Genomic DNA, 21,116 nt, shown 5'->3' with positions numbered 1-21,116 from the left:
TTTTGCAGCGGCATTTTGGTTTGGGAAGGGTGTGCAGTGACAGGACGGCACAGGGCCGTGAACTGGGGTGGACAGCAGCTGAAGGTTTGATAACCTCGTGGGTCTGAAGGGACCTGTGGGGGAGCCAAAGCCCGAAACATACCCCATGCCACACACTCACCGGTGAACAGAGCAGCTCGCTTCCTAATTTGGATGAGACTTTTGTTTGCTGCTATTTCACATTCTTGGGTGGTGGGGAGAGGAGGGGGGGCTCTAAATCCTGCCATGTGAGGCCTTTCGGGGTCTGGAGTTCTCAGAAGGGCCAGTTTATACCTAGAGAAGCGATAGGGCATGAGAGGGGTATTTCCCCTGGACCCTCAATTTGGTTTGAAGTGTTTTTGTAAATCACAAGCCTGGGTGTGAGCTCCAAGGCCAGCAGACTTCCCACACCCCACACTGGTGGCCAGGGCTGAAACAGAGTCTGGCCTGAGCCTGAGGCTGCTGCTGGTGGCTCTGGGCAGGGCAGGGTACAAAGCTCCGGGGAAGGGGCGTTTAACCTTGAGGGGCAGAGAGCAGCCACAGCAGAGGCCCAAGAGGACAGGTCCTGTCAAGTTGAGATCAGCGGAGGTGCCAGAAACACCCCTCCACACACACTGTGCTGCTCTTCTTCCTGTCCCCCGACTGCACCCCTCTCCACCCCTTCCCTGACCCGCGTCCTGCTTCCGTCCTTCCTCCTCAAACCCAGAATGAAGCACATGAAGGTATCAGTAGCCCCCTCAGCTCACAGTGAAGCTTCTCCCTTCACTCTGCGTCTCAGATAGCAAATCCGGACAGCCCAGCGTTTGAATCTCAGTGCTGAAGTAGTAAAGGGGAAATTGGCCAGGAGAGAGAAAAATGTTTTATTTTCTGCTAATGTATTGACAAGATAACTTTTTCACATGGACGGGGTCCTCCAGAAGTCCTTCACCCCTCCCCCTGCCTCTGCTGGTTCAGCCTGCCGTACACAGGCGGGCGTGAGGATTGCCGTGGTGGGGCAAGATGTCTGGGGGAGGGGGTGCCACAGCCTTCCCTGTCACCCCCATTCCCCCTTCCCAGATGGAAAGTCTTTGGTAAAACTGATCCAAAACCTTAACCAGGAGCATTTCCCAGATTACCCCATGGAGCTATCTCCAGGCAGGATGGTGGGTGGGCAGGGGCAGCTGACACCTTTGGGGCATGTGTAGTCACACAGGCTTGCACAATGTGATGTCCACGGTAGCACCGGCCCTGGGGAGACTGACATCCAGACAGCTGAAGGCAGTGCCCGAAGCTGTGCAGCTGCTCTGAGGCCTGTGCGGGACCTGCAGAGCTACCGGCAGCCACTTATAAACAATTCACTCAACTAAACAATGCAAGCAGGCCTCAGCCCTGGTCTCAAAACACAGCTGAGCCACTAGACACCGGCTGCTCCTTCCCAGACCACCTGGACTCTGTGATATCTGCCGGTCACTGAGTGTAAAAGGGCTTGGAAACCTGGCTACTTCAGCATCATCTCCTCCAGAAACCATCTCAAAGGGACAGTTTCAGTCGAAAGCAGAGGAAAAAGAAATGATTAAAAGAAGGCTAGCACAAGGAGAGGATAGAGAGAAACTGGGAAGGGGACTGGAGGTGATTATGGAGATAGCCCCAAATCCAACTTTTAAAACTATTCTAAGTATTTGCAACTTTCATTTGAAAAACAAGAATAGCTGGCATTTATTGAACACCATGTGTCCAACACTGTCCTAGACATTTTATACTTTCCCCTCAATTAATCCTCCAACTAATATACTGCCCATCTAATTAAGAACCTTGCTCAAGTTTGCACAGCTCATTAGTAACAGAGCTGGGATTTGAATGCAGGCAGCACTGATGCCTAGACTACATTATCTCGAAGTTAATGTGGTATGTTAATGCTTCCTCTAAGCGATAGGTTACCACTAAGTTAATTCTCGTTAGCATGTCGGCACACTGGTACAGCTGAGAAAACTTTCATGATCGATTAGCTCACCAAGAGCATTGTCTAGCAAGGAAAAATGTTAATGGCTACTCCTCAGCACTGCCAGCAAGAACCAAGAGGCTGAAAGACTGCTGGTACGCTTGAGGCTTGCCAAATGTCTACCATTTTCACAGCAGCAAAGGAAGCAGACCCTGAAACAGGCCTGCCCATCTTGCCACAGTTGAGAAAGTGCCTTATCTCAGAATATCAGCCCCACTTTCTTCTGCCCACCATTCCTTCTTCAGAGCTCCGTTCTCCAAGTCTTCAGATCCTGGGTTAAACGGGGATCCAGGAGAAAGCCTGTCTTAAAGCGTTATCAGTGACCATTTCAGCAGGCCCCGCAGCAGGGAGTAGGGCCCTCTGACAGGTGTGAGTGGGTCTGTTGTCAATAGAAAGAGAAGAGACACATTCACAGTGATTAAACTCTCCCAGTCAAGAGCCCATGATGAGCTTCTGGGAGAAGGAGGAGAGGGAGCTGAGTGCTGGGGTCTCTGGTGGTAAGAGAGCTGGGCCTGGATCGGAACCCTGAGGTAGGCCAGGGCTCCTGGCCAGGAAGAGGGAAGGTATGGCCTTCCCAGGCAGGGACACAGCAGCAACACACGCAGGCCTGCCCACAGCAGTCCAGGCTGTAGAGGGAGTCATGGCTTCATTCCACCCTGTAGCAAGCTGAGGAACTCTATTCCAAAGGCAGTAGGGAGCCATGAAAGAGTTCAGAATGAAGAGTAATGCACACAAAACTGGGGTTTAGGGGACTTGATTGATTCTATGCCCAAAGACAAGTCAGGAGCCTACTGAAGAGGTTTGGGAGAAAGGCAGTGAGACCTAAACTAACAAGGTAGGTAGGCATGGGCACAGACAGGAAATAACCAGTTCAGGAAGCAAGGATAGAATTAACAGAACCTACTGCCTGGCTTGGTAGGGTGGCAGTAGACTGGTAAAGAAGAGGAAGGAGTAGATGACCACTGAGCATCGGTGCCTGGGTGACTGGCGTCACAGTGAAGGCATCAGTAGAAATAAGGAAGCTGCGGTTTGAGGTGGTTTGTAGCAGAAGGCAGAGAGGGTGTCTATGCAGGTCTCCTGGCCCTTCACACCTCTCCACCCCAACCTCCCTGACTTAGAACTCTTCTTGCTCCACTGCACTGAACCCTGTGCTGTCCTCTCTTCTAAGATGAAGACTCACTTCCTCCAGGATGCCTTCCAACACTGGTGACACCAGCCTGTGGCCATGAGAGACTCCTGTGCTCTCCTCCCCCCACATGAACACATATGTCTGGGTACCACCTCCTAGTGGATGCTGTTTGTAGGTCTCAGAGGGCCTTCTCTGAACCTGTAACTTGGATAGGGCTTGTAGCCTGCAGACCGCCCCCCCCAAAACAGGATTATTTCCACCCCATTTAGTGCCAGAGAGAGCAGAGGAGGTGTAACGGCAGTCTGGTCCATTGGAGTTTCCATTAATTCTCAGAAGGACACATGGAGGTGTCCTTCCTCTCCCTGCAGCCCCCAGAGCTGCAGGGTGCCTGGTGGTCACTTTCAATGCTGGGCTGCCCTCCGGGCCTGTAGGGCAGCCGCACCGGGCCCTTCCTGGACCTGCAGTAGCGCTCCCTGGGCCTCAGCCCAGGGATGGGAGGCCAGTGAGCCAAGGGGACGCTGCTGCCCCTGAGAGGGGCTTCCATCTTTATGCCTCGTTTCCTGTCCCCAGGCCAGACTTCTTTCCTGGCAAACATTTCTCCCAATCTAGTGACAAGGATTCATTTTTGTTGCTGTTGTCAACCGATGATTCATTTTTAATTGCTTTCGGTGTGGGATCTTGGAATAGCTTTATAAAAACCTGTATAAATTCATCCTACAAAACACAAGGATTTATGTAGCATCTACTATGTGTGAAGCACAATTCTGGCCCTTTTCATTGTAGGTACAATCCACTTAAAGAACTCTTAGTTAAAAGGGTTTTTTTGCCCTGGCTGGCGTAGTTCAGTGGATTGAGCGCGGGCTGCGAACCAGGAATCGCAGGTTCGATTCCCAGTCAGGGCACATGTCTAGGTTGCAGGCCATGACCCCCAGCAACCACACATTCATGTCTCTGTCTCTCTCTCTCTCTTTCTCCCTCCCTTCCCTCTCTAAAAATAAATAAATAAAATCTAAAAAAAAGGGGGTTTTTTTCCTCCTTTAAGAAACTACAGGTATACCTCAGATATTGCAGATTTGATTCCAAACCACAGTGATAAAGTAAGTGGCATGGCAATAAAATGAGTTGTAATCTTTTTGCTGGTAAAGGGTCTTGCCTTCAATTTGTAAAAAAAAAAAAAAAAAAAGCAAAACCCGTGAAGCACAATAAAGGGAAGTGAAGTACAATGAGGTAGGCCTGTATGTTATCTTTTTCATGGTAGGTCATGTTTGATTAAACATTCATTACTTTTTTTGTGTGTAAATCTTACCAGGTCACCTGCTACAGAAATGCACCTTTGTCATTCTCTGAATGGCAATTTTTTTTTTTTTTTTTACTGTGACTGCATTCCAGGTCCAGGGAAAATATTCATAACAGTTATGTGGTCACTGCCCTCTGAGAGCCAGTGTGGGAGACAGGCACAGGTTTCAGCAATGACCTTGAGAGGCATGTTTTGATTAAGATGAGCTCCGGGCACAGAAGAGGTCCATCTATGGCTGGGAGTGCCTAGGAGTAACATAGAAGGCATCATCCCCAAGGAGGTGGCCTGGAGCAGAGTCGCACTGTCCAGATGTGCCAGGGGAGCCAGGCCCTGCTAATGGGGGCTCACCCCGGAGCACAGTCTCCAGGGCTTCGGACCACTCCCTCCTACCATGCACACCCCCGTCTTCTCCGAACCCCACAAGTTCAGAAAAGCAGTAAAGTGGGGGATCTTCAGCCTTCGTGACCGTGAGAGGCTGTCCCAGGGACAGTTCTAGCGGAGCCATTCAGCCATTCATTGGATTCCTGGTTCTGTGTTCACCACTCCCATCCCCCTCACCTCTCTCTCAAAATTCCCCACCAGGCTGAGGCTTCTCAAAAAAAAAAAAAATGCTGGGAAATATTTTTCTTCTGAAGGTCAAGAATAAGCTGTCCTACAGGAAATACCAGATTCTTCAATCTGAGCTAGCTGAGGCTCCAAGCCTGCCTGGGGGCCCTCCTCCAGCCCACGCTTGTAGCCAGACGTCCAGGCTTTGAGTGGTTTGAAAGAGCTGCCTGCTCTGGCTTTCCCTGGTAAGGGGGCAAGGGTTGTGGTCTAAATGCTCCACTTGTCCGAGTGGTCTCGCTACTATCTTTTCAGTTTGTGCCATTTTGGTTTAAGGCTGGAGGCAGCTGGGGAACTAAAAACCAAAAGGCAATCAAGGATTCAAAGGGGTTGTGCACTGGGAATGGGGTATCTGTTCCTAGAGCCTTAGCCCCAGACTGAGGGGAAATTGCAAGATGGAGTCGATCTAAGGCTCAAATTGGGGCCAGAGGTCATCTCAGCCTTCTACTGCCCTCCCAGATAAATGGAAATTTCGCTCTCCAGAAGATAGTTATCCTCATTCGTCCATTCCTGTGACTCACAGTCCATGTTCTTGTGATGGATTTCCTAAAAATCCCACCTAAATCCTTTCTGTTGTAGTTTCTGCAGATTCTGTCTACTACAGTGAAAGAGATAGGAACCCACTGGCCTCCCCTGTGGGAGAACCTAGTGAGGCCATTCCCAAGGGGCAAGGTCTATATAAGGGGGTGAAGGGTACAGATCAGCCATCCTGCCCAGATGATCAGTAGGACTGAGGTCCCCCTAGTTTTTTGTTTTTGTTTTTCCCAAATACAAGTGAAAGTTTATTTAGAAAGTCACAGAGGTAGAAAAGGTGAGCCAGCTGGGCTGTGTGGGCTCAGGAAACAAGTTACATAGGCAAAAAAAAGAAGGGTCCTTGGAGCTTAGGAGAGAGAGCAAAGGGATGGCCTTGAGGGATGGAGAGGAGGAAAGGTACGGGTGTGCTCTGGAGAGAGAGAGATAGAGATAAATAGATTGATAGATAGATAGGGAGAGAGAATAACCCTGGCATAAGAAAGAAAGGCTCAGGGTATGAGAGGGAGGCAGAGAGGGAGAGAGGGAAAGAGAGAGAGAGGATATAAACAAGAACCAAGGTTTCTCAGAGGCATACCCAGGTCCCGGCAAATAAAGGGAACTATTACAATGCGGCTTTCTCTTGCAGCCTTAGTGAGGTTCCCTGGGCAGAGCTCATATCCTTCCCCTCTCTGAATATCTGTATTTTTGTTGGTCAAGTCTGTGCATCTGTCTAATCAAGGTGAGGGTACTTTTTAGATCAAAAGCCTTCTGAGAGTCGTGCCTGTCAGCCTCTTTCTGGCCGTGCACCCACACATACACCTGGGTGGGATACACACAGCTCTGCCCACCCAGGGCCAATGGCTTGTGGCAGGCAGTGGTGGGGGGAGGAAGGTGGCCAAAGCCAGTGGCTCCAGGCAGCCAAGTGCACATTGCTCTGGCTCCGCCCCCTACTTGGGTGATGACTGCTTCCCTGACAGCAGGGGCAGCTTTGGGCAGGACATCATGCTGTTGGCTTGTTGAATGTCCCAAGGCAGGAGCTAGGGTCCTACTTGGCCCAGCAGACCCAGTCCTCAGCTGGCCCCTCCCACACCCCAAGGGAAACTCTGCAAGGGGACCCTCCAGAGAAACATCTAGCCATGGGATGAGAGACCCAGGATGGGTAAAGACCAGACCCCAGACTCCTGTGCATAGCCAGCCTGGCTCCTCCTCCCAGCCTCCAACCCCACCAGGCCAGAAGGATGTGCGGGGGCAAAGGTAGACCCGGCGAGAGTCCGTGGGAATAGAAGTCCCTCTGAGGTGACCAAAGACCCAGGACTGAAGGGAGGCAGCTCCAAAGCACCCTCTCCCAGCCCAGTGCCCTTCACTGGCCATGATTCTCAGCTCAGATACCATTCCTGAAAAGCCAGCTCCAGGGTCCCGGGCTGCAGTCACCTTCTCCCAGCAGATCCTCCCACAGGCCAGTGCCCCTGCAGGACAAGGACGCCTGACCTCCCCCACCCACCTCTTTGCTGAAAGCTTTCTTTTCTAAGATGCATCCCATAATCACTACTAAACTGAGCAGAGCTGTCTCACCTCCCACTGCTCCTGACACAGGTCGGTAAACCGGCACCTGATCGCTGCTCACCTCCCTTGGCGATGTCCCAGTGTGCAGCCTGTGTCCCTCTGCTCCTCCGTTGTATTAGATGGCAGAGGCTCTTTCCTTTTCTTCTTCTGTGCTTTTTTTTTATGTCTTCATAAGAGAACTCTCTGGAAGGGGGCTAGGGGTACCAGGAGGGAGTATATTTAAGGATCAATTATTTTGGACCTGAGTTATCAGCAGAAAATGCCCTGGCTGTAGTGAGTAGAGGGGGTGGTTCCCACAGGGCCTCTGACTTCTGGGCTCCCAGAGGCTGCCCATGGGAATGACACCTGCCTGCCATGCTTCGGGTTCCAGGGCAGTTATCGGACCCACACCTGGTCCACTCAACAGTTCTTCCTCTTCCTCTCCAGGTTCTCTGTGCTCCGTGTCCATCGAGAAGGCACTGCCAGAGGACAGAGGCTTATACAAGTGTGTGGCCAAGAATGACGCCGGCCAGGCTGAGTGCTCCTGCCAAGTCACTATGGATGGTAGGTCGTGCCCACCCCTCACCACCACGCAGAGCCCCACTTCTCAGACACCCTCCCCTCCCACCATACCTGAGCAGAGCTGCACCCACGGCTGCCATCCCTACCTGAGGCATCTTGTGGGTATCAAGCCATATTCAGCAAAAGCATGGCAAGAAGGAAAGGGGGAGCCCTACGTGGTCACCCTGTGTGGTGTGGTGGCCTCAGCCCCACTCCTGGCTGGGAGGAGAAGCTGCTCACCTTGTTGCTGCCCCTCCCCAGTCTTGGCCCCACCCCGCAGAACCGTGCTGAATAGGGAAGCTGGGCACAGGGCAAGAGGAGAAAAGACACACCCACAGGAAAATGACAGCATAGTATTTTACAAGCCACAGCAAACAAGCGTCAGTGCTGGCAGGACAGACCCGTGAGAAGGAGGGAGCACAGTGGGGTCCAAGTGGGGAGACTTCATGCAGGAGGTGAGTTGGGGCTGTGCACTTCTGTAGAGGGGACAGGGCTGCCTCTTGGAGGAGGAAAGGGCACCAGGCTCAGAGCAGAGGGAGGGGAGGGACATGTGGGGCCAGAGTGGCCTGCAAGGTCTGAGTGGAGTTTCCCTGTGATGAGAGGCAAGACCAAGCTGTGAGGGGTCGGGATTTGTCCTAAACACATGCAGGCAGTACCTGTGTGGCTCTTCTTCCTCCCCTCTGTGTGCGGTTTAGGATACGAGTCTTGGAAGTGGAACAGTCTTGGGCAGCTTCAGGCTGCCACCCTCATTTCACAGGACAGAAAACCGAGGCCATTCAGGGAGGGAGAGCACCCCACGTGAGGCTCCCCGGCCCATTTCGGGCCAAGCCCCAGCTGGAGCTCCAGCTCAGGATGCAGTCCAGTACCCTTCCTCTGTATTATGTTATTTGTTTACAACTGTTTTAAGAGATTGTTTAGGGAAAACCATGTCTTGCCCTTGAAATGCTGGCTAGTAACCTTTAGTGACACTATTTACAAACCAGTGATCCAAGAAGGGATCTCGAAGACCAGCTTTGTTGTTCTGACTGCTGAATCTGATCACCTGGGGTCCAAAATTCTAACCTTTTTCATTGTTATTCCATAAGATATAGAATCTTTGTTCCCATTCTGGATTTTATCATCTGATTATCTGGTCACAAAAGCTGAGATCTACTATATATATTAAATGGGAGAGAAGAAAGGAGAGTCTTAAAAAGAAAAATGTTTTTAAAAAGTACACACAATGGCAACATAAATTAAATTGTCAACAGCTAACAGTCAAACTAGAAGTGTCAAATACCGTGCACCCTCCTGGATTCCTTGAGTGTATTTGCCGCAGGGGCTCAGAGCCTAAGGGGACAGATTTGATGGTTAAGATGTATGGTCACTTCAGGAGGGGGCTTGAAACCCATGTTTTGAGGCTCTGAGTAGGGTCTGCTGCTGCTGGTTAGTTACTCTTATGTGTGACCCGGGCTGTCACTCATCCAGGTAGGTCCTACTTCTCTATATATTGGTGCTGCAGTTAAAAAAAATAGTGTTTCTGGGAACTTGACCCCAGAAGCTTACTGCTAACAGCCCCCCCCCCCCCATTACTTAGGTGGGACCCACGCTGGTTCCAGCCAATCTATAAGGAAGCTCATCCCACTAATGAGATTGTCTGCTTTTTGAATCCCCAGCCTCCTTGAGTCCTATTTACACTGAAGGCAGGACAGCAATTCATTCTCCTTATCTGCAAAATGTCAGCACCTTTTTGAGAAACAGTAAACGGTTTATTGTTAAAACCAAACTTTGTTTCAAAATAAAATTTCCTTTTCCCCTACAGAGTAATTTGGGGATTCCTTTTTTAAAAAAAGTTTTGGGGAATCCATTCTGCAATTTATGGGGCTTTTTTTGCCCATGAATTGGTCTCCTTCCAGTTCATTTTCTTGCTCTCTCCACTAAACTTGATTGTCTTCATTATTTATCTCCCATTCCTGCAGAGGCCTCTGCAGGGTTTGGCCTCGGGCTGCGGGTTGGGAGCTGGGGTTTGGAGAAGAGCGAGGAAGGGGATCTACAGTGGACCAGCTGAGGTCTGGCTGTCAGTTGGGCAACAGGTCTGACTGTCAGTTGGGTTTTGTTTTGTTTTTCCAAAGAGACAAAGGGTATCCCCCCAACACTCGCTCTCCTCCCTGTTGCCCTACTTGGAGATCTGTTGGTGCCCTGCATGCAGGTGGGCTGCTTGCCACTTTTGGCTTTATTTTCTCAGCAAGAGCCACCTCTGAGCAAATAGTGAAGGACTATAGGCTCCTTGGCCCTCCTCTTCCCTTTTTGGCACTTTTCCCCCTCCCGCTCCAGTCAGCTGAATAGGCCTCCTGTCCGTGGTCTGTCTCCTGATCTCCTCAGCTCTCCCCTCTTCCCAAGGCAACAGCACCTAACCTAGAGATCCCAGTGGGTAATTTCCATGTCCCCTTGGAAATTATGGAAAGTCACTGTGGGGTCTTCTGGTCTCTCTCCATGTGCAGCTGCCTGCCTGACCTCTGGACTGCATTTCTCGCAAGGGGCAGTGAGGTCCCTCTCCCCTGGGGCTGGAAGCTGACGCTAACGCCAAGCAGGCCTCCCCCTGCCACTCAGCGGGGCCCTGCTCCCAAAGCACTGTCACTCACACAGCCTGTGCCAAACACCATTAAGACTATACATCTGTGGCCAATGTAATGATATATTTTAAGACCTCATAAAATGACTTTGGCTCATTGGCTGTTCTGTATTAACCACACTACCGTTTCCCTCTCACAGTAAATGCAAAGGGAGGTAGCCTTCATGATGCAGCAGATCTGGCTGTTTCAATCCCGCTGTGTGAGTCTTCTCCCTAAGAAAAGGGGCACTCTTGTGCACTGTCTTGATCATGGCCACACTGTCCTTCCTTTCAAGTGTAGCAGAGGCAAGGGTCAACTTGTACCGTAGAAGGAAACTGAAGCCCAGAGCAGGTGAGGACTTGCCAGAAAACTCACCCAGGAAGAAAAAAAGGCTGACCTTCAAGGCCTGCCTTAAGCGTTTTTAGTTGATGTGTTAGTTGGGCAGAGTGTCTTTGTCACTGAGAAAGCCGAGGCTTGGTGAGGGTCAGCAGCCTTCCCAGCTCACACAGACCATATACAAGAGATGCGGTGTCGCTGGGTGCCTCTCAACACACACCCTTCAAGCCACCCTGCTCAGGGAGTTACAAACGAGTTACCCAGGCAATGCTCACACCTGGGTGTGCCTGGTTCTGAAGCCTGTACCTCTCCACAACTTAGTATGGCCCCCTGTCTGATGGATGACATGGCAGTGTCCACTTGCCAAGAATTCCAGGCCTCCCTTAATAACGGCCCTTCCTGCTAGGAAGTCCTTTGCATACCTGGCCTGAGTGACCCATTCCCACTTATTCTGACCCAGGTGAGAGATGAGAAAACAAAGACCTTTTCAGGTCAAATCCCAAGACAGAAGTCCCAAGACATCTCCATGCCCTCACTGGCTCATCCAGCCCTTCCCCAGACAGCCTGGGTAAGGGCATCCAGCCTCAGCTGCTGGTGAGATCAAGGGCTTTGTGACCATGGAGGGCTATGCATGGGTGTGGTGGGAGGTAACATTCCAGTGGGCACCCACACCGTCATGCATTCCACAAATATGTGAGTGCCCGCTCTGCCAGGCCCCACTCCAGGAGCTGAGGTTAAAAGCAATGAACAAAACAAGTTTCCGCTCTCAGGGATTTTATATCCTAATGAGGGGGAGACAATGATATGGATGAACAAATACATCATAAAATTTCAGGCAATATCACACGTTCGAAAAAGCAAAGTAGAGTAGTGGGAAAGGAAGGCTGTTGTGGAGACGGTGGTTGTGAGGCCTCTAAGGAAGTGGCATTTGAACGAGACCTGTAGGTGGGGAGGGCAGGAGGCAGGATGGCTGAGCCTGAATAAGGGGCAGAGTGCTGGGAAATGAGGCTGAGGGGGACCAGCAACCAGATCTGCCAGGCCATGTGGACTGCCACAGAGGAACTGGATTCTGTTCTAATTGTGATGGGACAACACTGAGCATCTAAAGACTCACTCAGGTGGCCATGTGGTAGCTGCACCCAGAGAGGGTAAGAGGCAGAGAGAGCAGGAAGACCTCTGGGAGACTGCTGTAAGAGTTCATACAGAAGACAATAGCAGCTTAGGCTCCAGTGGAAGAAGTGGCAGATAATCAGATTCATAATCTCTTTTGATGGTAGAGCTGATAGGATTTGCTGATAAAAGGTAAGTCAAAGGCAATTCTTAGTCTGTGAGGAATGTGTGGGGATGATGATGGTACTACCTACTGATACTAGAATGTGAGGGTAAGGGGAACCAGCATGTGAGTTTCATGCATGTGAAGTTTAAGATGCCCACTAGACATCCAGGTGGGCATGTCACATAGACAGGCGTTTAGATGAACCTGGGTTGAGGACAGAGGCCAAGGTTGGGGGCAGGATTTGGAGAACCATACATATATGAGATCATCTAAGGCCCCGGGATTGAGTGAAGTCTCTAAGGAGCAGCTATGGATGGAGCAGGGAGGGAAGCAGAGTTCACCACTGAGAAGCAGGGCCGGACAGAAGTCTGTGAAGAAGACTGAGATGGAATGGTCCCAATGAGACAGGAAGAAACCCAAGAGAGAGGTGTGTCCCAGAAGCCAAATGGTGGTCTTTTAGATAAGAAAGGAAGGGTGGGGATCCATGCATCAGATGCTGTTGCCGAGTAGAATAAAATGAGCCTGGGCATTGGCCACTGGATTTGGCAAGCTGGAGCTCATTGGTAACCGTGACAAGGGGGTTCAGGGGAGTGATAGTAAAGAAGCCTGGTTTGAGACATACAGAGACTGAGTCTTTGCCAAAGGCCACGCAGCTAATAACTGACTGGGTGGGGATTTAAACCCAAGCCTTGGCTCCTAAACACTGCAACCCAACCGCCACCGTGCCCACTTCTGATGGTGGCTGAACCGATGTCGATCCACCCTTCTTTCCTTGGCTTCAGTCCTTCTGCATTCCTAAGTCTGCTTCTGTTTTCACATTTATTCTTAATATCATCACAGGCAACTAACATGTTTTCATTTGAACTAAATAAAATGGGTGTTTTAATAGGTCAAAAACACTTGAATATTGGTGAATGGTATGGTTTAATGTGAAACAATCATACAAAGTACTTAGCATTGTGCCAGGCACAAATAAGTACCCAATAAATGCCAGCTGTGACTTTACATCCCATTCACTCCCTGGTTGGGGTGCTGTTCCCACTTTCCTGGTGGGAAAGGTCAGCTCAGGAAAGCTCAAGCACTTGCCCAAGGACTCAGTCACCCAGCAGCACAGCCAGAAAGTAGCTGTTTCCTAAGTAGACTCTCTTGGTTATGCCAGCATGCTGCTTGATCTTAGGAAGAGATGGGGACCAACCCCTCTGTCCTGACCCTTCATGGGGCTTCTGGATACTCAAGCCTCCCTATACCTTTCCTCCTACCTAGGGTAAGAACTCAGGGAACCAACGTCTTGGGGGAGACAGAAGAAAAAATATGCCCCTGGAGGGCTGAGTCCAGAGATAGCCTGGGAGTGGAAGGGATGAGGCGTTGTCCATATAAGGACATGTTTTCCTCTCTATATGGAGGCCCCCACACCCCCCACGGCCATCTTCCTCCCCATGCTTCTTCAGGGCACAACCAGATCAGCAAAGGACTCCAGCCCTGGGGCCCAGATCTAGAAGTGGAGTTCAATTTCATCACCAACTGATTAAAATAGACAGAAAATACAAGCTGCTCTTAAACTTTTATTACTATTATTTTTATCCCCTGGGCAGCTGTGTGAGCACAGAGCTGGCTTTGATTAAGCACATGGTCTCTCCAGCCCACTCCTTGCTGTGGTTCTCACGGAGGTCTAGTGGCTCGTGGTGCACACACAGCCCCCACGAGGTGGGGGTGGAGGGCTGCAGAGGAAAGGGGGGCTCTTAAGTCGGGGTGCGCCTGGTTTGAAAGGAAAATGAGCCCTTTCCTGATGGCCACATGGAAAGATTAGATGCACAGAACTTCTAAAAACAAGGTTCAAAGCCCATGACAGGGAAGTGCTCTCACATGTCAGCGTAAAGCCAGCACCCAAGAGCTGAGCACAGGTGCAGAGGCTGGAGACCTGTGGTCAGTGCCGGTCAGGGAGGGCTTTCTGAAGGTGGGCAGTTTTAAAGCAGATCTGGGAGGAGGCGAGGAAATGTGAACAGGAGGGACAAATTAATAGGAAACAATCATTTTTCTGCTGTCCAGAGCATTGTTGCATGTACTCTTTCCTTTGAGCCTCAGAACACTGTGAGGCAGAGAAAATAAATGTAGTTCCCTCTGTACAGATGTGGAAAGAGAGGCCCAGGGCAGTTGGCATGATTTGCCCACAATCCCAAGACTGCAAACTAGAACCATCCCCTCTCGGTTGTGCTCTCGTGGTGTTTAGAAGCAAAGCTCAGCACAGCCCCAGCAGGAGAGAAGGGATCTCGGGCCCTACCCCCCTTCTTTCAAGAACCCAGGAAAACTGGGTCTCTCATCATTTGCTTGCTTATGCCTTGGTTTACCTATCAGTTCAAAACAAACAAATAAAGACAAAACAAAAACCCTGATCCTTCTTTTATCTCCCTCCTCTGATGCCCCAGAAATTGCCAGGAGAAAAATGGCACAGAGCACGCTGGAGCCAAGGATCACAGAAACGTCCATATGTATTCTGCCCTCTCCTCCTTCTCCTTAAAAGGGGGAAAACAAATACATTCCCAGCACACCTTTCGATCGCTGCTGATGCATGGCGGACGTGCTGGTCGGGAAAGGAGGGCAGCTAGGAGGGCCTCGGACAAGGACACGTGGGCTCACCCCATGCTCCTGGTTTGGGAGCCCTAATCCCCCGCATCAAGGGAGGCACTGGCAGGTTTTCCTGGCCCTTGGAATAGTCCCTGATACACTGTCTCCCTGAGCCCCAGGCCCTCTTCTAGACACACACACACACACACACACACACAGAGCCTGAGGAGAGAGACCCGTTTTCAACCTAGCAACATAGTAGAATCATGTGGAGCTTTTGGAGAATACTGACACCTGGCCCTGACCCAGACCCGCTGACCCAGGATCAGGGAGTGTGGTGCTTGGGCACAGGTACTTCTAAAGTGTAGCCAAGGTTGAGACACAGAGGTCGACAGATACGTACTGAGGATTTTTCTGTAGCTGTGAATGACCACCAGGCCTGGAGAAAAACATGAAGTCATCCTCTTCCCATTGTTCTCTCTGCTCCTCTGTCCATGTGCACATGGACCCCAGTGTGTGAGCCACCCGCTGAGGAGACAGGATGCAGGCAGTGTCAGCTACAGGTGGCGGGGACCCACTGGCTGGGGCTGCTTGCTCTCACGGAACTGGTAGAAGGACGACATGCAGTAGGGAGTAGAGGCAGCCGAGGGGCCTGGGCCTCAGTGCTGCTTGAAAGGATCTCCTCCAGCTGTACTGGCTCAACCCCATTCCCTGTCACATAGTGCCCCAAGTTCTATTTAATCACTCCTGTAGTGGCGTGTGTAGTTCTGGGCTGACTCCCTGGGGACCTTCCTGCCTTGTTGCTGCTGTGAGCCTGGACAATGCCTGCCCCAGGCCTCCTCCCTGGATTACCCAGCTAATAGGAAGTGGGCAGGATCTGTATGGGCAGATCCACATTCTGGAGCGGGAAAGAGACCCAAATGTTTTCTAGGAGAAGCAATGCATCCAGGTGGGAGCCCCGAGAAGCCTTGTGCCAGCCCCTAGTTCTCTGCTCCCCGTGCCCATCCTAAAACCCCTAGGAGAGAGCACATGAGAGCAGCCAGGACTGCCCACCTAGGAGGCGGGGAGAGCAAGATAGCCCGCCCTCCCCAGCCAAGCCACAGGAATGTGGCTGAAGCCTCAGCTGGAAAGTCCCACCCGCTCCTTTCTTCCTCTCTTCAGGAGCAGGAAAAGGATGGACAGGAAGGGGCTCTGATGGGCAGGCTCCCTCCCAGCACGAACCCTGAAGAAAGCTGCTTGTGGGGAAAATGCTGGAGCACAGTGATAGCTGTTGGGCCAGCTGCTTCTTATCTGAGGCCCTGAGTGGTTTCCCCTCAACTTCCCGAAGTCCTGTCTCCTCAGGGCCCAGTGAGGGCCCTTTTGGCCCACCTCGGCCCAACGCAGCATGATGTTACCTGCTGCCCTGACAAAGGAGGGTTCCCTGACGTTATCCACGGTGTGCATTCCCAGGAAGAGGGCGGTGGAGGAGAGGCCTGAGGATTTACACACTCATCTTGCAGCATTTTAGCTCTGCCCGCAGGCTGCTGCCACAGGGTTTCACTGGGTCCTCTTTGGGGAGGGGTACAGAAGCCCCACCCAGTAACTGGCCCAGAACAGGTGAGGCATGCTGGCCACCTGCTGAGAGACCTCTGTCTGGTGAGGAGGTTTGACTGTCAGCGTCCATCTGTAGAAGGAAGTCTAAGAAATCAGAGGCTACAAGCCCCCTCCAGACCGTGAGCCCACGGGCAGGACCCTGTTCCCTTCTTCCTCGGTACAAGAGACCTCTCCACACAGCAGACTTCTGGAGATCCATAATGTTTTCCCCATGAAGGGAAAGGATGGGAGAGGTGAGCTGAGGGGCACTGACTCTCCCCCTGCCTTGCCCTTCTTACTGTGATTGCTGGCAGCAGGGGCCTGCTGTGGAGGCCCTGCAGGAAAGTGTTAACTAGCTCCCAGGGTAGCCTGTCCATCCATCTTGCCCAGGCGACTGTGCTCCCTGCCTGATTTATAAGGCCCAGTGCAGCGACACTCCTTCTTCGGTGCTCTCATGGAAGAAGGTCCCAGGCGCAGGCGCAGGCTGCTCAGCAGGCGCTGAAGGCCTCAGAGTGGGACCAGGAAGGGGAGGACGCTCTCATTCGGGTTGGGGCAGGACTTTCATTGAGATGCCTCCTCTGCTTGTTTCCTTGGGCAGCTGCCGACTGATGTTTGTGGTCACCTGTTTTGTTCCAGATGCTCCTGCCAGTGAGAATGCCAAGGCCCCTGAGATGAAGGCCCGGAGGCCCAAGAGCTCTCTTCCTCCTGTGCTAGGAACAGAGAGTAAGTACTCGTTCAGCTTTTCTAGGCAACCCCAGGACTGAGGGCCCGCAGAGAGTCCTCCTGCCTGGCCTGCACCCGGCTGCCCTGTGAACTCCTAGAGATGGAGCCAGTGGCCCTTTCTCAGGCACCCCAGTCTCCCCTGACCTGCCCACACCCTCTGTGGTGGGGCATGTCCTCATTCACCCTCAGCTACACCCGTGTCCTTTCTACTTCTCAAAGACTCCTGTGAGAACTTCTCCCAGGTGAGTCTTGCCTGCCGGTGGGTAGACCTTTAGAAACTGGGCTCTGGCCTTATCACTCCTGGCTGGAGTGCCCAGCAGCCCCCCAAGCCTATGGCTCACACAAATGAACCTCTCACACCGTGTTGCCTTCGCTGGCTCACCTGCCACACGAGTATACGCACGTTGTGACATTGACCTCGACCTCCTTTCTGTGTGCTGCCCCATCTCCTTTACTCCTAGTTTATACTCCAGCCAAACTGAGCTCCTCAGTGTGTGCTGGACATCCCTGTGTTCCTTCCTTTACACCTTTGCTCTGGCACCTCTCTCATGGGACAGGCTCCCATGGAAAAGCCACCTCACCTCTGAGTTCGTCCTTGTTCCATCTGAAAGTAACTCCCCTTCTGTGAGCTCCCGGAGCACTCAGCACCTCCCTGCTGCCAGTGACTGTCTTCTTCCCACTGTCCTGGTCATACATGTCGTCTCATTCTCTCCCCGCTACTCTAAGTCCTCCTGTGACTGAATACTAGCTCTCCCCTCCTCTCTTGGATCTCAGCTGCCCCTGGGGCCCACTCATCTGTAGCCATAAAACGTAGGGTCCACAGTGCGTTTACAGGCTCACAAAAATCCTAACATCTTATAAAATTAGAAGAAAAAAATAAATTTTAGGTCAAAGAAAGTGTTTTAATTCATAATATTAATATATTCATCTTTATGCCAATGCATTTGGAAATATACAAGGGGAAAACCCCCCAAAACCAGAAATTTATTTATAAAAATTGTGTATTTATTTTTATGTGTTTAAACTTTATTCACATTCAAAGTATTCTCCATGTGATGTAATACACCTATTGAGACTATTGTTTAAAGGTTTTATTGATTTATTTTTTTTTAGAGAGAGGGAAAGGGTGGGAGAGAAACATCAATGGTGTGGTTGCCTCTTGCACCCAGTAGGGACCTGGCCCACAACCCAGGCATGTGCCCTGACTGGGATCAAACCTGTGACCTATTGAGACTTTCTTTTCACTGCTCAAAAGAGTTTTTGAACTCATTGATTTTGATGCTTTTTAGTGCTTTCTGCCGGGTTCTGTTTCACCTCTTCCACATCAGCAAAATGTTTCCCTTTGAGGAGTTCTTTCATCAGGGAAACAAAAATAGTTGCTCGTGGTGAGATCGGGTGAATAGGCAGGGTGGGGCACAAGGGTCATGCCATTTTTAGTCAAAAGCTGCTGAACACTCAGCGCTGCATGGGCAGGTGTGCTCATAAATCACCATCATGAAAAGGGCAAACAAGCTGAAAGAGTCTTCAAAAAAAATCACGGAGGCCAAATGCAGCCTCTCACAACAACACTAGCTGGCACACTGATGCAGATGGGTTCCTAGAACACTCACCTAGCAAGGGAAGTCTGTACTACAAGGGGCCCACACTCCAGAGGATAATTCCAATTTTGCGGGGGTCCTCCCTCGTAATTTGTATGTGTGTATATTTGGGGTGGGGGGCAGTGGTTTCTGTAGTGGAGGAAGCGGCCAAGAGAGCAAAGGTGCATAGAGTCCACAGAGTCACCATGCGGCAGACCTGGCTTCCCCTGCTGATTAGTTATTGGTCTGATTTTGTCAGAACTGTGCTTTGAATCCTCCTCACATGCACTTTCTATGTTCAAAACACAAACAAGCTCTTAAATGCTCATACTAATAGGGAAGTGACTGAGCTTGATTAATTCAAAGGCGGTTTCTCTCTTTCCGTTACAACACAGTGTTCTATGACTTAGTTTTATTCTTCTTCTCAAAGCATCATCGTATTTCCCTTCCTAATGATGAGCTTGGGCTCCTGGCACTGTACCAGCCAGGCCGTCGGGGATGCTCTGCCTTCAGTATGTTGGGTCTGCCTCTGATTATAAAGAGTGGATCTTTAACGAGTTGTTGGAAGTGCATTAACAGTTCTAAGAAAAACCTAGTAAAAATGGATTAATGATTTTTATCTTGCAAAAGGATTTCTTATGCCCGTGCTCTATTGGTTGTGGGAAATGTGAACAGAAGAGACGCGGGATCTCAGAAGAGCACCAAGGACTTGTGAACTAGGGGTCTGGCTGGTTGTTCACCTGTCCTCAGGGCACAAGCAGGGCTGGATGGGCCTTGAGCTGGGAGGTCAGCACCCTCCTGTCCTAAGCACTGGTCCATCCATTCCAGGGAGGTCCTGAGGGAGGTGAGACAGGGTCAAAAGAGAGCTGGGAAAGAGAAAAACAAGCTGGAGACAGTGAGCAGGCCGGCCCTGGGCTCTCGGCCCTGGAGAGGAGGGTGGTGCAAAGCTCCACGTTGTCATCATCCAGCTCTAGGGCCAGGCCTCGCCGCCCTGGCTGCACGTTGGACTCACCTGGGGAGATGTGAAAGTGCTGCTGCCTGGGCTGCACCCCAGACTAATTAAATCAGACTCCCTTGGGGCTTTAGTGTTTGTTCAAGCTTTGGGGCCATTCCAGTGTGCAGTAGGCCAAGCTAGAGACCAGATGCTCCGGAGGGAAGCCTGGGGCCCCTGTACAGGCTCCAGTAAGTGTGAACACCTCAGGGCCCAATCCTCAGAGTATCTCAGTCACCACCCATGCTGCTGGGAGCAAGATGTTCTGCTCTGCAGTGGGGAGGCTGGAAGCCTCAGTTCTTACCCCTTCAGAGGGAGCAGGAAAGGGGCTCAGTCCGCAGTGTGCTTAGTGGCAGGTGCGGGGCTGGCAGAAAGTGCTCTGTGCCTATAGAAAACAACACATTCACAACTGGATTGACTAGTAGATGCTGCTTGTGTGCTGATGGGGAATTTCACTCTATGTAGAGAGCTTTCACATTAGAGTTACAGATGTACGTCTCGCCCCCAAAGGAATGGGAGTGTGCCTCCATGAACAGCAATGTCCACTTGGAATTCCTCTGCTGGCCCATCCACCCAGACTCCACCCCAACCTGCTACCCCCTGAGAAGGCAGCTGCCCAGAGACAGGAAATGAGGAGGGTGTCTTTTAGGTCTGCACTGCTGTTCTTTTCTCACTGGGGGGTAATTTGTATTCTTTATTAACTGTGTAAGTTAAGTATACATGGATTCTTGTTTAAATATTTTAAACAATATCGAAATATACCAACTACAATGTGAAAGGCCGCTTTCTCTACCCCTAATTCTGCTCACCTCAAATATATTCACGATTATTTTATTCTGTGCATTTGCATTTACATATGCCAATATGTCATGCAGTCCACACACCTCTGCAACTTGCTTTCTTTCTCTCAGCATTGCCGTCCCCAGCCCCACATACCTCCGATCGCATCAGAAAGCCCACGGACCCAAGTCCCAGAGTGGCCTGGCTGTGTATGTGTGTTCATTTTGCCAAGGGCTGGGAAGTACCTGATCTAACCAGGAAACCCATCCTTCCTGCCAGGGGTCAAGGGAAGGCTGAGTGGTTTTCTTGTTAAACAGACTGTGGCCAGATCCCTTTCTGCATGCCCTCCCCACCGCAGCTGCCACATCCAGTCCTGGCAGTGAACTGTCAGTGTGAGTGGACAGCACTTGTCCGCACCGTGGCCTGAAAGCCCCGGGAGCTTGGCTGCTGCCGAGCCAGTCTGCCCCAGCCCCAGGGGTGGGGTGAGAGAAAACTGATGGAAGAACAAGTTAACCTGCCAGACCCCGACTCACAAGTACAGGAGTGCAAAGGGGGTCGTGTGGGGAGATTTAGGTGTATGGGAGACTCTGGTCCCATTGGGAGGAGAAGAATGTGTTTCAGTTGGAGAGGGATGATAACACTGTCGGAGGGAGAAACTGCAACGCAAGGGCACTCAACTCCAAGGACCATCTGCTTGCCCTCCAAGCAAGCATTTATTGAGCACGTGCCTCTTAGGCTCTCAATCTGTGTCACTTCAGGCAAGTCTTACCCTTCTGAGCTGTTCCCATTTTACAGGTGAGCAAAACCGAGCCTCAAAACACTAAATTTTCCTGCCCAGGGTTTCACAGCTAGTAAGATGTGGAACTGTGAGGCCAGCCCTGCGCCGTGTTCTGCTATGTTCCAGGCACAAGCACCCTGAGCCGTAGTCTCAGAGCCCCACACGTTGTGCTGCCTGCACAGGCCTGGCAGTGCTTCTGTCTGCCCACTGCGGGGCCAAGGCCCGCCTGTCATTACAGCGGGGGGCGCAGAGGGGGCAGCTGGCGTGCTTCCCTGGACCTTGAGCCCTG

The 21,116-nt window shown here is 51.3% G+C and overlaps 1 protein-coding gene across 6 annotated transcripts in view; it reads left to right on the top strand.

The window, feature by feature from the left end:
- The window catches only part of MYLK (myosin light chain kinase), a 291,257-nt gene that overhangs the window by 209,313 nt on the left and 60,828 nt on the right, over positions 1-21,116 (top strand). For all 6 annotated transcript variants that reach the window (XM_036018196.1, XM_036018195.1, XM_036018198.1 and 3 more), the window contains 2 exons: positions 7,528-7,644; positions 16,615-16,701. In XM_036018196.1, coding sequence (XP_035874089.1) covers positions 7,528-7,644; positions 16,615-16,701 — 204 coding nt within the window. The remainder of the gene's footprint in view (positions 1-7,527; positions 7,645-16,614; positions 16,702-21,116) is intronic.

The sequence above is a fragment of the Phyllostomus discolor genome, chromosome 2, assembly GCF_004126475.2.
Source record: "Phyllostomus discolor isolate MPI-MPIP mPhyDis1 chromosome 2, mPhyDis1.pri.v3, whole genome shotgun sequence".
Classification (NCBI taxonomy): Eukaryota; Metazoa; Chordata; class Mammalia; order Chiroptera; family Phyllostomidae; genus Phyllostomus; species Phyllostomus discolor.
This window is presented reverse-complemented; position numbering and strand designations above follow the sequence as displayed.